Source organism: Melospiza georgiana, chromosome 3 (genome assembly GCF_028018845.1).
Source record: "Melospiza georgiana isolate bMelGeo1 chromosome 3, bMelGeo1.pri, whole genome shotgun sequence".
NCBI classification, from domain to species: Eukaryota; Metazoa; Chordata; class Aves; order Passeriformes; family Passerellidae; genus Melospiza; species Melospiza georgiana.
The window spans coordinates 53,276,249-53,292,773 of NC_080432.1; the positions used below are offsets into that span (position 1 = coordinate 53,276,249).

Consider the following 16,525-nt stretch of genomic DNA (forward strand, 5'->3'; position numbering starts at 1 on the left):
GCAAGGCTCCTGCATTGCTGCAAGGCTGCTGCCTGCTGTACAGCCACTGGCCTCCTGGATCCTGGCCATGCCCTGTGGCTTATGGCCAAACAGGACCCAGGTGACAGGGAGTGACTGACAGAGGGAGGCTTGGCTGGACTGATCAAGAGCAGCCAACTAGATTTCCTTTACCCATTCAAATCCATTTAGAAGAATTTATTTTGGATGCAGTAAACATACCTCAAGTACTTTGCAAAGGCATTTTGGCTTTGTTTGGAACAAAAGAAAAGAGGCTACAGTGAACACACAGCTTCTAATTGTTCATTACAACAAGGAAAAACAGTGTGATCAAAGAGGGCACAGTCAATTAAGTCGTGGCTACAGTACACACAGCCTGGGTTTGGTGCTGGATTCATCTCAGAGGATGTAGAGCAGCTGGTCCCACTTCAGTGAGTGCAGATGCACTTGCATGGCCTGCCTCTACATGGCATTCACACACAAGTAGCAAGATGATGGACTTCAAGGATTTGCTATTTAATGACTTATGGGAATGCAATTTACCAGACAACTACTGAGCTTGCATGCCCACCATCAACACAGCAGCTCAAACCTTCCTTGTCATAGGCTGGCTTCCTTTCTTTTCTGAATAAGGCTATCTTTAGCTTTTGATGACCAACACTGCACAACACACACTTCCCCAGCCAGCAGAACAGTATTCCTTCCCTTCTAGTTTGCCAGAACACACCTAGATGGCTGTCAAAAGCTGGGCACAAAGCTGGGCCTTCAAGTACAAGCTTCCCAATGCTGGCAATTGATGAAGGAAGGAAACCAAACACATATTCATTTGCATGTAACAAGGTAGCAGGATGTTTTCCACACCAAATGCTTGAATGAAACAGCATAATTATGATTATTTCCCTAGTGAGAGCCAGTACAGCCAGATCCACCACTCTCAAGATCACCAAAACAAGTACCCTTGGTCTGGCACACAAACACCCTACACCTGCACCATCATCAGCCCTGCAGCACCACACACACATATTTGCATGACCTATCCATGACTAAGTAGGACAGAGTCACTCTGTCTGTCCTTGCAAAGTGACTTTCTCCAATTTTACTTGCCTCCTAAGCAGAAGGGAAAAAAAAATCTAAGGAACAGATTTATTAAAAACAAATAAAAGAACAGCATTAAAGTATGAATCAATGTAAGGGGTGATCATGCCTGGACAAATTCTCCAGTCACACTCCTCTCTTCAAAAGCCTGTCAATTAATGCTCTTGCCCTCTATACTCTCAGAAGCAGCCAAGTCATTTGCTTTATCTCCTCCCTATCTCCCCAAGGATATAATGCCAGTCTGCATCACAGCAGTGGTAGACAGCTGACAGTCAGCTCCATTTGTTGCCATTAAAAAAAAAAAAAAGACCACACATTGTATTTGGCTGGATGCTTACAACAAAATAACAACAACAAAAGAAGAAGAAACTCCTGGCAGAGCAGGTCTTGTTCCCAGGGCAGTGAAGAAGCAACTTGTGTTCATTACAACTGAAACAGGCCAGACACTTCCATACACAGCCCTCCAAATGTGCTTAGAGTATATCCTGGCCTGACAGCTGTTGGCAATGTTGCAGCAGCACAAACTGAAGACAAACTATCTGTACACTAAAATTAAGAGACATGGACCACAACAGAAAGGCGGGAACATGACAAACTTTAAATTTCTGATTAATCCATATTGACAAAGTTTGCTTTACTAGCTCAGTGTCAGTTTTGGTCCACTGTTTTTTGGTTTTTATGTTGATTGTGTCCCTTCCAAGGGTGCAGGCCACTTCCACTTTCTGCTCAGATAGACACTACCAATGCCAGTGTTAAGTGCTACACTCCAGTTGATCTGCCCTGTAGCCAGCTCTGCAGAAGTGATGCCACTTACTGATACAGAGCTGAATAACAAAGCTGCTCACCATCTCCTGCAAGAACCAGAGTGACATCACACGTGTTAATGAGGTATATATTGCCATGATGAGCTGCTTCCTGGTATGGAAGAGCTCCAATCTCATTACACCACAAACTCCTCTGGGAGCTGGTCCTCTCCCAGAAGATCCAAGGAGAGGCAGTTCATGGATCGCTTCCCGTAAAGGGCAGACTTGGTTTTGCAGTCCGCTGTGGAGTAGACGCAGCCGTAGACAGACAGCTTGTCCTCGAGGCTGCAGCCGAAGGTGTAGCTGTGGGACGTGTCTGAAGACAGCGTGGCACTTAGCGACGGGTGCCGGCGCTTGTACAGGCGGATGTCATCCAAACTCTGGCTGTGCTGCTCCATGCAGCTCCGGCTTTTGGGCGATCTGACCTGCCAGTTCAGCGTGAATAAAAACAAAGAGCTCAGACACAGCCTAAGGATTCTGGCTAGGCATGCCAGAAGTTTCTCAGAGTTGTTCTTCCCCACTTTCAAAAGAGCCCCACCACCCTTCTGAAGGATGTTGGCTTAAACAAGGAGCTGTGAACAATTCAGAAAATACAAGTGCATTAAGCTGCCATGCCATGTTGAGATGGATCCTGATCTGTGTGCCCTGTGTCCTCAAGTGTCCAGTACAATGGATGAAACACTTGACAGATACTGACACCTGAATGACCTCACACTTCTTGGCAGACCCAAGCAGTTGTCCTCAAATGGACGAAGTGCCCTTAACAAAAAACTACCCCAAGTGCTCGAACACATTAAGTCTAATGAGCTGAAAGGAAGGTTCAGAAGGCAACCATGCAAACTAATGGGTTACAGTGTCCAGTAATTGCCACAAACAGTTTCATCTACATAGCACTGTTCCATAAAGAGTAGCAACAAATCAGCAGTAATTCCCAGAGGCACCATCTCGCTACACAAGCCTCTGTGAAGGAGTTATTGACCATTTGAGAGTTATTGACCATTTGAGAGTATTTCCAGCTTCAACACTTGTATTTTTTTCTTGCTCTGCCTCTTTAATAATTACCTGTTAAATGCTAATATTAAGGCCAATTTCAGGAATATAATTTTGAAACCAAGACACTTCTGTTGGCACTACAAAAATCTTATTCCCAGTATAATTTCACTCACTGCCATGGGAGAAGAATTAAAAAACTACCCTGAGGAAATCCTGTTCTGGCTCAGCTGTACTCCCAGAAACATGAATATGTTGCACTGTCTGGTCAATGCTAATGAAACCCTGCAGCATTTAGTTACATGGCCTTGTAAGGAATATTTTGACAGTTTTCTAAGGAGCCACCAAGTATGTGATGCAATAAAGTGGCAGCCAGGTCTTTGCTATCATATAGACACTCCTAACAGTCCTGTATAAAACAGATGTCTCATGATCATTTAACAGTGTAAGCACGATAACAGCAGTAACTAAAAACATTACAGCTTTAAGCAAGATGCCCACTTCCAGCCATGAGCTCTTAAGTCTTCCACTCCAATAGAGGAATAAATTAATTATGATTTGTACTCTATGGTCCTTAGCTGTATGGTCTTTAGCTTCTGTTCAAATCTCCTACAGCACTTTATGGACTATTTTGCTGATAAATGAAAATTTCTTATCATTTTTGACTGGGTCCAGAAAGAAACATGGAAAATTAAAAACAAAGTCCTAAGAAGTGACTGAAAACCTTGCTAAGAGTTTTAGAATTCTCTCAGCAGATAAGGTAATTTTGGATTAAGAGAGGGAAGAAAGGGTAGAGGTGCTTTTTTGGGATTTTTGTTTTGTTTGGTTGGGTTTTTTCAAAAACCACATTTTTACCCCACTGAGTACAGCAATACTTTGAAAAGAAGTCTTAAAAAGCCATTTTAATGAGCTTCTTCCAAATATATCTTCTTCTCTGACGTACTTTACCATATATAGTTTCCCTTTCTCAAGTGTCTGGTGAAAAGAAAATCTTGACAACAAAGACTTCCGTACACACAGACTATAATCACACAAATGATATAACAACTAGAGCTTGAGCATCTGGTTTTGCTCTGATGTAAGCTACTTCTGGCTTCAAGATGATCAAGTTTGCAACTTACATCCAAACTGCATAGATGGTTTTTGCTCTGTATTGCACCAAAAATTTTGATGTGGTTGATCTTCCATGTCTCATCCAGAAGACTAAGGTAGATAATAACTGGTTTGCATGATCTCCCTGCTGATTGCTCCAAACCTTTCTATACTATTCTGACCCCAAATGCTGCTCTTATCCTATTCCTGAGAGCAGTAGCTGAGCAGCAGCTGGTTTTGATTACACCATGTAAAAATCAGTCAAATCCAAACTAATCCATGTGTCCTGATTTACAGCCGTCTCCATTACACTGGACCTCGGTTCAATGCCCACACACAGACCTTCCTGCTGAGCAACCTCTCCCTTACCTGGTGAAGGGATTCCACACTTTGGCCTCTCATTTTGATTAGTGTGACTTGCACCACAGACAGAGATTCCTGATTTACAGCTGGAAAGGAGAAGCATGAAGTGAAAAGCATTGCAAGTTTGAGGTTTTGTGGGCAATAGAAAAGGGAAGTTGTTCTCACAGGCCACATTCAAACAGTGACAAACAGTGTCCTCTTAAGACAAATGTACATCACTAAGCACCCTCAATGCTCCAGGAGTTTTGCTCCCAAGTACTCATTTTTGGCCCTGAAGATCAACATTTGAAAACTTTCAAGCAAACAGTTTCTTGCCAACTTGTCCCATTTTTTTACCCTTCTTGCTTTCCTATAAAGGATGTATATATTAAGGCCAGACAGCTCCTGCATAACCCTGTTGCCTAGCATCCCCTGTATCACAAGCCACAAAACTTTACTTAAGAATTCCTGTAACCATCCCATTATTCTGTGGTTGAGCCCCTTGGCTGTTTTGTGGCATACAAGATATTAAAGCATATTCCTTCCCTACATAAAGTTTACCTCAGTTATCTTTTTGTCATTAACTGAATATAAGCTTGGCACATTTAGAGAAGGGAGACTTTGAGGAGCACAGAGGAGAGCAGCACTGTACATACAATACAGAAGGCTGGCCTGTAAATTCTAGATGAGCTGCCTGCAAATCCTGTTGCAGTAGGGCAGTAAATAGTACTGGCAGCTGTTTAGAAGGAGATTGGAATTCTTGTAGATCCCTCAGATCATGCCTGTTGCTAGAGCCTTAAAGAACAGCATTGAGCAGCAGCAGAAAGCCATCTCACCTTGGCAGCTAGCAGCATCTAGAGGCAGGGATTCAACAGATTCTCCCACAGTGGCCTCCTCTAACTGGTCTCCCTCTAAAGGCTCATCTACAGGCATTTCCTCTGGCTCATCTACTGCCAGCTCAAGCTCTAGGAGGAAGAGAGCAGCAGGAGAATGGTTAGCATTACACTTGTGCTCCAAGCTGCTGTACAGTCTCTTACTCCCTGCTCTCCTGCAGGAGAAGACAAAAGTTGGCTTAGAAGTTGCTCCACACATCCAAATTCTTTACCATCATCCTGCGCGTCATCCTCAGCCCGCCCTTTGCTGCCGCTGTCAATGCCAGAGCTCCCGTAGCTGATGGTTGAGCTGCAGGATTGCTCTTTCCTGTGCACGCGGTCAATGCCGAAGGGCTCATCCACCGACATCTCCACGGACACGCGGTGCCGGGAGTCAGCCTCGATGCCCGAGGTGTGGGAGCTGCCGTGGCTCCCGGTGGACTGGCGCGACAGGCGGTTATCCCTGCGGCTGCCCCCGCTGCTCCCGCTGCCACGGGAGTTCTTGTCACACGGGTCCAGGTCCATGTCCAGAGTGTCACTGATGTAGGACTCCCGGTAGCGCTTCTTCTCTGAGGGAGAAACCAGCGAGAACTTTAAGAAAGGGTAACAAAATATATTCAGGAAGTTCTGCTGGCATCAGCCAACAGCTAAGAAACAACCGCTGCAGCTACTGAACAAATACAGGGACAGCTTTGTCTTTTGTTTGCTCAACAGATGGATGCTCAGGTGGTTGTAAAAGAATTACTCATACTCGCAGTAAACCCAGCATCTCCTAAATTAGAACAGGCAGGTAGAGGCAGTTATGATACAGAAAACAGTAGGTTTCAGAGTGAAGGTCAATAACAATAAAGCAAAACAAAAGCAAACAAAAAAAGGGAATTACTTAATGAAATTTGGTGCTCAATCTTTAAATCAGATGTGCTGATTGGTTCTTGAAATACCCACCACTACGTGAAGTCAGCTAAGAACAAGATTTCTGTGGCTGGTATTTAGTAATGATTTATTATTTCTCCCATGGCATGTATGTGCTAAGGGTGGTTGAGAAATCTATGTGACACTAACAGACACAAAACAACCAAGGGCTTTTTGCCCACAGGCACTTGATCAGTCAGCCTTTCTACAAGTGACTGGCACATGCCACTGGTTGCACCCACACTGCTCAAGGCCACTGCTGTAACCCCACTGAAGGGAAAGACAGAAACCACTTGAGAGGAGATATCCCTCTACTGCTCTCACACAAACATTCTTCCTGATCACAGTCAACAATATGGGAGCCACAATTACTTCTTAGGAATGGACTTGAAAGGTACCTAACACCTCTGCTTCTATCACTGGCTCCCCAATAAGGCAGAAACACCATTAATTAGATGAGAGTAGGCACCATGAAACAACAGAAGAGACTAACACACTGTACTCTTCCTCTTACTAAACTCACTAGGGTGTTCCTTAACATACCTTCAGCCTCCTCCAGTTTTTGGATCTGCTTCAAAACTGGCTGAATATTCAGAAAGAGCCGGTGGCTGTTGCTGAGTAGCTGCAGCAAATGGCGTGACCTGAAGGGGCAACCCGTGTAGTAAACCAGTTTCCGTGCAGAGGGCAAACCATCTGGCTGGATTTCAAATTTTTTCCCCTGCACAAAGAGGAGAGATGCCAAAGAGATGAGCAGGAGCACGTTTTCAGCCACACAGCTACCAGAGATAGCTGTGGTCTCGTGCGTGCAAGTGACAGGACGTGACGCAGCAGCACAGGCAGGCCGACAGCTTTGCCACATCCCAGGCTGGCAGCCACTGGCAGATGGCCTCCATTCCCTCATACTCACCAGGAAGGCCAGCTTCCCAATGTGTGACCAGGGAAAGTCGTAGAGGAGCTGGCGAACGTGATTCACCTCCTGCAACACATCAAACCCACAGTGACACAGGGACTGGCAGGTACAGGGTGGAATCAGCGATGTGCAAAGAATTTGCAAACAACCAAGAATTTGAGATATGTGGAGCCTGGGGTTTGCAGGGGAGGCAGAGGAGCCACGGTGAGGGGGGAGGACAGGGAACTGGGCAGAGTTAATGCTACACCAGAAGGCTTTCACAGCAGTCTGTTACCTGATAGATGTGCATTCCTCTCAGGGTCAGGCCCAGGATAACTGTCGGTCGATCCTCCTTCTTATCCTAAAAGAACAGAAGAGTCAAAGGTTAATCTACAAAGACCACGCTCTTGTTCTGGCACCTACTGCAGGAGAGGTAGCAGGACTCCTCATCACACAGATGCCATCAGCTCATTTGGTTTTTATTATGTTTGTAAAGTGCACCTTGCCTTGTTGACCCCTGAAATACCTACACCTAAAATCCCTTCATGCTGGGAGCTCAGGCATTTCACCAGCATGTGTCCTAGCTGTCCTGGACAGGGAATCCTGTAGCTTTAGTGATTTGAGAATATGGACAATTACTGTTCTCAGGGGTACCTTGTAACCTCTCTTATAACCACATGCTGTCTCTGCTGTCCCCATGAACATGCACCACTCTTGCTCTCCAGGTGACAGAGAGCCCAAAACAGAAGGGGAACCCATTTCCCTCTCCTTGCCACAGCACTGCTATTCCCATCCAGGGATTTGCTAGATCTTAGGTAGCTTTTGGCTGGAGGGGAGCTAATCGATGCCCAATTATTAGGACTTTCATTCTAACATTCTATCCTGGTGTTGGGAGTAGGTGGTTTTACATGAGTTTTATTACCTGGGTTGAAATACTGTCTTTTAACTCCTGCTGCATCTTGGTATGACATACTTGGTCTCTATTCATATTTTTTTGCTTGAAGACCAAAAACATCATAAGCTAGTTCTTTCAGCCTCTCCTAACACAACAGAGTTAGGGAGTGGAATGCATGCATTTTTTTTTATTAGGAAGAAAAGGAGAAAGAAAATTTGGAGGTAAAAATGTATGGGCTCACAAAGCTCAAACTTTATGTCACAACTCATCTTTATTCATGTCTCTCCTCATCTGGCTTACAAGATACAAGCCTTATGCCATCACATTACCCCACCCTTTATCCCTGGTACCATCCCTGTCTTCAGCTCAAAGTAAGAAATATTAAGAAATAATAAGAAATATTTTCTGCCTCCTAAGGACAAAGAGCTTCGTAAATCAGTATTGGTCTGAATGAGAGATAGGGGGGGTGTTGTGTTTTCCTTAGCTCCCAAATTCAGTAGAAGCCACCTTAAGATGAAAGTGACTGCTTTTGAAATCTCAGGGCAACCAACCCACCAACACCTTCACCAACTCCTCTGCACTTGGCTCAGGCAATCGGTGACCCAAGCATCACCTAAGGAGGAGCATCTCTCACCACAAAATGAGGTAACTGTGTCACACAGCAGGAATAAGACTCTATTAAGAATCAAACGACACATGGAAGAGTACATGGTGCCTAAATTCCAAGTCAACAAGGAATTTAAATATTAAGAACAAGCAATTTCACAGTCTTGATGCTTTTGGATATAAAATGTATCATGTCCTGCCTGCTGGACTTCTTATGGCATTCAAGTGTAACTAACTCTCTCATGACTGCATCACTAACAGCACTAACAGCATTAAGAATAAAAAAACAGAGAACAGAAGAAAGGTAGGCAAGCATCTTTGGTTTGCAAACAACTAAGCCTGGACTACTGATCAAAACTTATTTTCTCTAGAAAATGCACGTTTCTTCAGTAACTAGAGCTCTTAGATACGTTCAGAGGACATGTATACTTCTCAGATATAATTGCCACTGAGCACAAAAACCCAAAAAGTTTAATTAGAGTCTGACAGAGGAATGTATCTCCATTTGGAAAAAAAACCCAAGCCATTCCTAATTGCATAGGCAGGTTTCACTCACCTAAGTGGAACAGAAAACTTCTCATTTCTAGATCTAAGCACTCAGCATGTGAAAATGAAGCATCCTCTGTTTAAGCAGGTTTGGGTAAAGAGTCTAACAAGCAACAGTGTAGGAATCCAAAACTGCCAAGAAAAGCATGTAACTGAAAAAACACCAAATGCTCTGGCAAGGTTGGAGAATGAATGGGATACGAAAGTTGGAATGACTCAGTGTCACCTTCAGTTGTTACATGACATTTGTGTGAAAGCTGGCTGACCTCTTGTCATAATTTCAATGAACTACAATGGGAAAAAAAGCAGCTTTATTGATTTCCCTGGTGCAATTCTACTGACAGGCAGGAACAAATATGAAGTTTTGCCATTCCTGTGGCCAGTTTCTTGGCTAAGGAACACAACTAAATTCCAGCTACATCTGTACATTGGCGACGGATTTGTTTGTGGGGACAGCCGTCGTTTGGCTGAGCATTTTAGATTTGTTTGGCCTCCCTGAATCAGAGGCAACTGTCCCTCAAACAAACAGAAGGAGAAAAATGCCATGGTGCACTCAATTAATGATGGGAGAAAAGTTCAAAATAAGAAGCTCTTTGTTTAACCTTCTGCAGCCTGTAGAAGTGGACGGGCACATCTTCCAGCAGGCAGGACTCCTTAATGAACTTCAGCACCGCTTCCTTAGCGCTCAGCCCTTGCTGTTCCCGGTGCATCTCTGGGGCATGTCTCAAGATGTAGTCGCTCCCCCTCTTTGCAATTATCTAAACCGCAAAGAAAACAAACAGGTCAGCAACTCTTCAGCAATCCCCATGAGAGGCAGCTGTGATCAACAGCAAAGCAGTGGCTGGAGGTGGAGGAGGTTCATATATTCCCTCAAGATGTTGGTCTGTGTTTGCCTCTGCCTCCCTGGAGGATAAGCATTTAAAGCAGCCCAGATGACACTGATGTCTCCAAACAGATCCTAGTGGCAAAACTGTAACAGACCAAGACTACAGAGGTCTTGTCAGCTCTTTTCACTTTTAAGTATTGGAATTAGTTTTCCTAACTCTTGGCATCCATAAATGTTTATGGGCAGATAACAAATACTCCTCTGCATGCCAGCACAATCAGCAGCAACATCTCTGAAGAGGCAGAAATACTAGGTTTTCCTTTTAAGAGCAGAAACTACACATTAGGCTTACTTAGCATTTCCATTCTCAAACGGTGGATAACACTATCTCAAGGTATTTTTTATCTATTAGGAGTGGCTGGCAGGCACGTGGCTTCACTAAGCAGTAGGAAAAACCTGCCCTGGGCCTTTTGCTCCTGCCCTGCAAGTGCCCAGTTCCCACGTTTACCCACATGCCCTCTCCATACAAGGCTACTGGGCAGCTCAGCCCTCTCCCATACTCAGCTGGTTCCTTTCAGGCTGTGAGTGGCAGTGACAGGTAAGAGGGATGATTGGCTGAATTCACTTCCCAACATCCCCCATCACCAGGAGCATTTAAAACTAGATTGCACCAGGTACCTGAGAACATCCTGCCAGAAACAACCTGTCCTGGCTCAAACCAACCAGACCCCATCACCACCCAGCTCCCACTTACATTTAATATTAAAGCCCTTGCTTACTCTGTTTGCTAACACCTCTGCATGCCCTGCCAGATTGGCTGCCCTCCCACGAGGAAGGCTGGCCTTGGTGGAGGACAATATTGATGCCATCAGCTGTGCAGTGTCAGCAGAAAGAGAGGTGCCAGCTCCACAGTTCAAAGCTGGGTGGGTCAGCCCAGGGCAGCAGTGCCTCTCCTCACTGGCACGAGACTTGGGCAGCCCTTGGCCAAATGATATGAAGCACGTGTTGAAGGAAGTGATTGTGTTGGAGGAGGAGATTACTCACTATCTCCCCAGGGGCAGGGAGAGAAGCGTCCCCATGCCTGCCAGATTTTGCTGTTTGTAATGATGTAATAAATCACCCACATACTTGCTTGGGGTTGTGGCTCAGTGCAGGTAAGCAACAGTCTGTGATAAGCCCTTTAGCTGCCTCAGAAACAGCACAGAAGACCCACCATTTCCAGCCCTTTGTTAGCTACCTCCTGACAGGCACCCAGTAACAAGGAATGGCATGGGATGAGGGCCTGTTGTCTGGGAGAAAGGCACACTGCTGCACAGTAAGGCAGGCAGGCTAGGATTTGTGCATAAAAGAGACTACCAGTCAAGACAAGTCCTGTCACTGATCTGAACCTTCTCCCCAAAGCAGAGGACAGTGCCATCTTACAGGGGAGATGCAACTTGCCGGGGACAAGCAGCCAACTAACAAAGTCTTAGCTAATTTGCCTTCATTTGACAATTAAATCAATTCTTGGTTGAAAGTCCTGAAGGGCACAAGTCACATGCTTATAAACAAACATGCAAACGCTTTCTCTTTCCTCTTACTGCACTTGAGGCAGAGATTAATGACAAAGCAAGCACCAGAGGCACTGCACAGCAGTATTACCCCGTAGGTTTGGATCTATCCAACCCTGAGGCAAGCATTACAGAGAGGAGAACAAAGGGACTTAGACTTGGCTTTGCAGCCCTGAGGTTTTCTGGAGAGCTTGGGTTGTGGAGATCTTGCTGATGTACCTCTGGAAACACACAACCCTTTAAGCCATAGAAGAATTAAACAAGGACATCTGCACTGTCAGAGTTATTCATGTGACACCAACACATGCCATCACCAAAGAAGGATGTATCCCAGGAACGTGCATCTACATCGAGTGGAAAGACAAGAGATATTCCCTGAGGGACCTTCAGGGTGATACTCTACCCATCTGCCTGATCATTGCAGCAGGAGAGGGGGAAGTTGCATGGCTGCAGTTAGGTATCACCTTGGCATAGCTCCTGCTGCAGGCATGATCTGTTGACAGAAAGGTACCCCCCCAAACTTACCCATTGTGGGAAATAAGCCTGAGGTTCAAAATATTTGCCAGCGTGGACCTTCTCTCTGTAGTTGCCCAAGTCTGCCTGTAAGCTGTAGGCAGCCAGCAAGAAGTAGATTTCTTCTTTGTGGTTGCAATGAGACATAAGCACTTGCTCTTTGAGATGGCAGTAGTAGAGCTGCCGTGCCACCTTATCGCTGCAAGACAAGGGCAAATTTACTTCAAGAACAAAGTTCAGATAAGGACCCTCAAAAACATCATCCTGCTGAGAAGAGGGATTAAACTTTGACATGCCTGATGTGTGCCAATGCCACCCTGATACAGTTGTGTGTATAAGGAGCACCAAACCAAGATCAAGGTCTTCTCCCACTAAGTGTTGTACAAACACAAGAAATGGTAGCTTCTACCTTGAGGAGCATGAGATCTAAGAAGTTAGGGCAGAAGGTAGATGAAAGAAAAATCACATCACACCTGTTTTGGAGACTGACTACAATCAAGCACTTCTGTTTCCCTGGAAAGCCTGTAGCAGCCAGGATAGTCAACTCCCTTGGACTCCCAGTCCTGTTTCTTGCACACCTGTCCTCCTTTTCCCTCTAAACTTGGCGCTGCTTTTTGTTTCACCTTGCCTTAGGCTCATGATAGTTCTTAACAGCTAATTCCCTGCAAGGTAGATCAAAAGACATGGGAGCCCTGGGCTTGTTTTTGTCTTCTTCCTCAAGCTGCTAAACAGGGTTTGTCTGATAAGGAATTACTATAGCATAGCCTTGATAACCCACACACCCCCTGCCCTCAGAGATCATGGGAAGCAGGCTGCTGACATGTGCATGTAGATGAGGTGCTGGACACTACAGTCTGCTTGTAAAAGTGTGCAAGTATAGTTTGAAGGGGCCAGATGACTACCTCTGCATGGCTCTACAAACCTCTCCAATTAAACTACTAGTGCAAGAGAAATATGCCTGTGATGGTGTAGGATATGTAACTTGGGAGTGGCAGAATGATATGTAATCTCTCTCTGTACAAAAAAGGCAAAATGAAACAAAAAACACTTATCAGCCAGACAGACTCCATAAGAAAGAGTCCCCTGTATCCAAAAGTGAAAGACTATGGAGAGAGAAAACATAGAAAACCACAAGCTTTGCTCAAGACAAGAACAAATGCCAAAAATTTGGTAAAGATTTTAATCCACCTAAATGATCCCAGCTCCTGGCTTCCCCCAGGGACAGAGCCACACCAGAAGCATTGATGTAAATTAACTCTGTCAGTTGTTCATTTTTAACTACCTCATCCTTTGTTCTGTACCATGGGTGAGGGTGGTGCTGTTTTGAGTGCAGCCCATATTCCATGTGAATGGACTACAAATGAAAAAGTCTAACTTATGAAGTAATTTGTTTTGTCCATGTATGAAAGTCCATTTCCAGGATTAGACTGCACAGAGCACTGCTCAAATACAAAAAATAGATCCAAAGCACGTGCTTTGGAGTATAAATAACTATTTTTGGTATATGCATCCAGTGCCTTTCATACAACCAAAAGACATGAGCAAAAGAGTGTTTTGCTAATGTCATCATTCAACCTGCATTTTCAACACAGATGGAAAAGCAGTCACAATTTTCCTAGGGATATGGAGTATGATTCAGGCAGAAAACATTCATAGCTGAGTGAGGACATCTGTGAAAGTCTTAAAAAAAATCCAAGCTGATTTTTAAAGCTTATTTCAATGAGTTCACAGAGATGAGCTTAACAAAGAAACATTCTTTTTCTTTCATTTTAAGAACACACTGAATAATTCAAAACACAGTCATTACCACAGAAGAGAACTTACCCTATTACTCTTCCATTTTCTACATAGTATTGTACTCTAAAGAATGCAACAAATGGAGGGCTGAATTTCTCTGTCCCCTAGAGCAAAGACAGAAGACGAGTTAAATTATGATCAGCATCCAAAATTCCTGTTACCCTATCTGGTAATGTTCTCTCCTCTGAAATTTACTTCCCATACTGCTTTTCATTTTCTACTCTTAGCTCTTGGCAAGTTTTAGGAGGGAGTCTGACTGTCTTGGAGGCTCATGACAATGAGGCATCACAAAACAATCAGACAGGTTGAATGACAAAATCTCCTAGGAAGAGCAGAAGATTTTTGGATAGGAGGGATGTGCTGGTGTAAGAGTCCCAGAGTAGCCTGGGGACACCCAGGCTGGCCCAGAATTACCTAGCTCAGCACCTGGCAGCACCACAAACACATTCGTGCTGAACGCAGCAAGTTTAACCCAGCCTCCCTCACAGCGCCAGGCAAGGCAGCAGCGCAGTGTGCCGCCCTGGCATGGCCATGGCATTTCCAGGGCACTCATAGGAGCAACCATCCATCCCTGCTCCACACCACATCACCCAGCACGGACAGACACACTGCCATGTTCAGCACTCACTGCCTGGGGCTCAGGAGCACCAGCCTGGTATCAGCTCCATGCCTTTTGTTTGGCAGGGCTCCTGCTTAGTTATTCACACGTTCCTGCAGCCATAGAGCAAAAGGCAGTGGTGGTGTCTGCTTCATACTGAGGAGTGCTGCTAGAAGAAAGCCAGCATGAGGCCTGTTGTTTTAGCTACAGCCTATCCTTCAGACTTACAGGCTTGTTTGAACGGAACAAAAAAGAAAAAAAGGGAAAAAGAATAAAGGAACATCTTACTAACTCACTCTCTCATCTTTCCTACTTTGTCACTTTCATGTTCACACAGGTAACTTTGCTCCCACAGGCAATTCCAAGGCTTTACTGGTCAGATCCATCTCACTGGGACAAGGTCCACGCCCTCCACATCTGAGGCAGACAGCTTCTTGACCATGCAAATATCTCCATTTCATTTCTGGAAGTTGTTCATAGCCACCCTATTTTATCAGCTGGACTGGGCTTTCCGCCTGAAACCTCTTCATAGAAAGTAACCTTGTCAACTAACCCAGTCCAAAAGGCTAACTCATCTCAGACTGTAGTACTGCCAGTAGCAACTCATTGAGTCTTTTGTGATTCACATCACACCAGAGGTTCAACACTTATCCTGACCAGGAAAGTGTAGCAAGAATCCAATCACAGAGAGACCTCAAAGCATAGCCCATCCTGAGGTGACCAGAAACACCTGCTTTGGGGAGCTCTCGCTGGCTGGACAGACAGCCCCTTCACATGACTCTGGCTGTTTCTGAAGTAACTCTTGTTTGGGAAAAGCAGAGCACATGCCTGGGGATAAGAGACATGTCCAAACCTCACTAGTTATCTACAAACTTAGCAGCGGAAATGGCAAGGGTGCCTATTCTGCAAAAGAAAATGCTTAGGCAAGGTGGATAAAAGTAATTGACAACTTTTACAACAACCCAATTAAGATATCTGAAGCAATTGCATGCTATACTTTGTTCTAGACTATGGCTCCTCTATTAATGGCACACACAAACAGGCATTATCATGTCTGAATGAACAGTATTAAACAATTACGTAAGCTTGTCTTTATTTCATGTAGTTTTTCCCTCCCTTATCAGGGCTAGCTAGCCTTAAGAACTAGGACTTGTCTCAAACAAAATATCCTTCCTCTCCCTCCAGTGTCCTTTTGTACGTGCTCTGGGAAGAGTCACAGCTCCAGTCATTTCCCATGTACCAGATTCAAGTCACAAAAGGTTATTTTAGGCTGTTTTGCTTAAGGATAAAAATGAGGTCTCCAGGCTAAATTCAAATGGAAAACTGACCAACTGACTTTCTCCACTTCTGCAGCAGCCAAGCAGCAACCATGTGGTTACTATGGCTCAGCTAAAGGTGCATAAGGGGCTGGTTTAACTAATTGTACAACTATGCAAAAGTCACTGCATCCTGCTAATGAAAAGTATTCTGCAGACCATCTTCAAAAGATGCTTTATGGACCTTAGTTTAAGAGTTTTCATTTCACTGTGCAGTCCAATAAAAAAGCAGCAGCTTCCAAAGTTAAACACCTCTCTTACTTTGGTGGTCTCTTTCTTCCATTCCTTTGAAAAGTATTTGCTAAGCTTCTGCTCCAGGTCTATAAAAACATATTCATTATCTGAAAGATAAGAAAAAAGGAATTCAATATAAAATAATTGGAAATGTTTAGTCACTAAACATTTAGGTCACTCTACAAGTTATTTCCAAGCAATACATTTGCTGACCAGGAAATAGACAGGGCAGGGGAGGAAAAAAAAACAGTACTCTTAAGTACATGTGCAATTCCAGACAGCATGGAAGGAAGGTCATTCACTTCTTCAAGAGATCCTGAGCTAAAGGTTCCCAAACATCTTAGCCAGAAATGCAGAATTCCTGCTTTATAATCAAGAAGCCATTTCCAAAAAGAGAAACATCATCTTACCCAGCTAATTGTACTGGCAGCTTACCAGAGGCAGTTTTTTATTATTAAACAAGCAAGCCCTCCCCAAGCTTGTATTCTGCCATCATGTAGCACCATGGTCCAACATGGCAAAAGTAAGTAAAGAGAGCTGGGTACTTAACAGTACCCAATATCTTCTGCATGTGAAGGGGATCCTCTGAAAGGGTGAGAAACAAGAGGACCAAACACAAACACCTTTCTCAGAAGGTCTGGTGTGTCCTGCT

At 44.4% G+C, this 16,525-nt stretch overlaps 1 protein-coding gene across 1 annotated transcript in view; it reads right to left on the minus strand.

The window, feature by feature from the left end:
* Positions 1 to 1,391: 1,391 nt before the first annotated feature.
* The window catches only part of FRMD1 (FERM domain containing 1), a 28,317-nt gene continuing 13,183 nt past the window's right edge, over positions 1,392 to 16,525 (minus strand). The window contains exons 3-13 of the mRNA XM_058020639.1: positions 15,901 to 15,980; positions 13,753 to 13,829; positions 11,941 to 12,127; positions 9,642 to 9,797; positions 7,288 to 7,353; positions 7,011 to 7,079; positions 6,647 to 6,821; positions 5,425 to 5,760; positions 5,156 to 5,284; positions 4,347 to 4,426; positions 1,392 to 2,320 (exon numbers count right to left, since the gene is read on the minus strand). Coding sequence (XP_057876622.1) covers positions 2,033 to 2,320; positions 4,347 to 4,426; positions 5,156 to 5,284; positions 5,425 to 5,760; positions 6,647 to 6,821; positions 7,011 to 7,079; positions 7,288 to 7,353; positions 9,642 to 9,797; positions 11,941 to 12,127; positions 13,753 to 13,829; positions 15,901 to 15,980 — 1,643 coding nt within the window. The 3' untranslated portion in view covers positions 1,392 to 2,032. The remainder of the gene's footprint in view (positions 2,321 to 4,346; positions 4,427 to 5,155; positions 5,285 to 5,424; positions 5,761 to 6,646; positions 6,822 to 7,010; positions 7,080 to 7,287; positions 7,354 to 9,641; positions 9,798 to 11,940; positions 12,128 to 13,752; positions 13,830 to 15,900; positions 15,981 to 16,525) is intronic.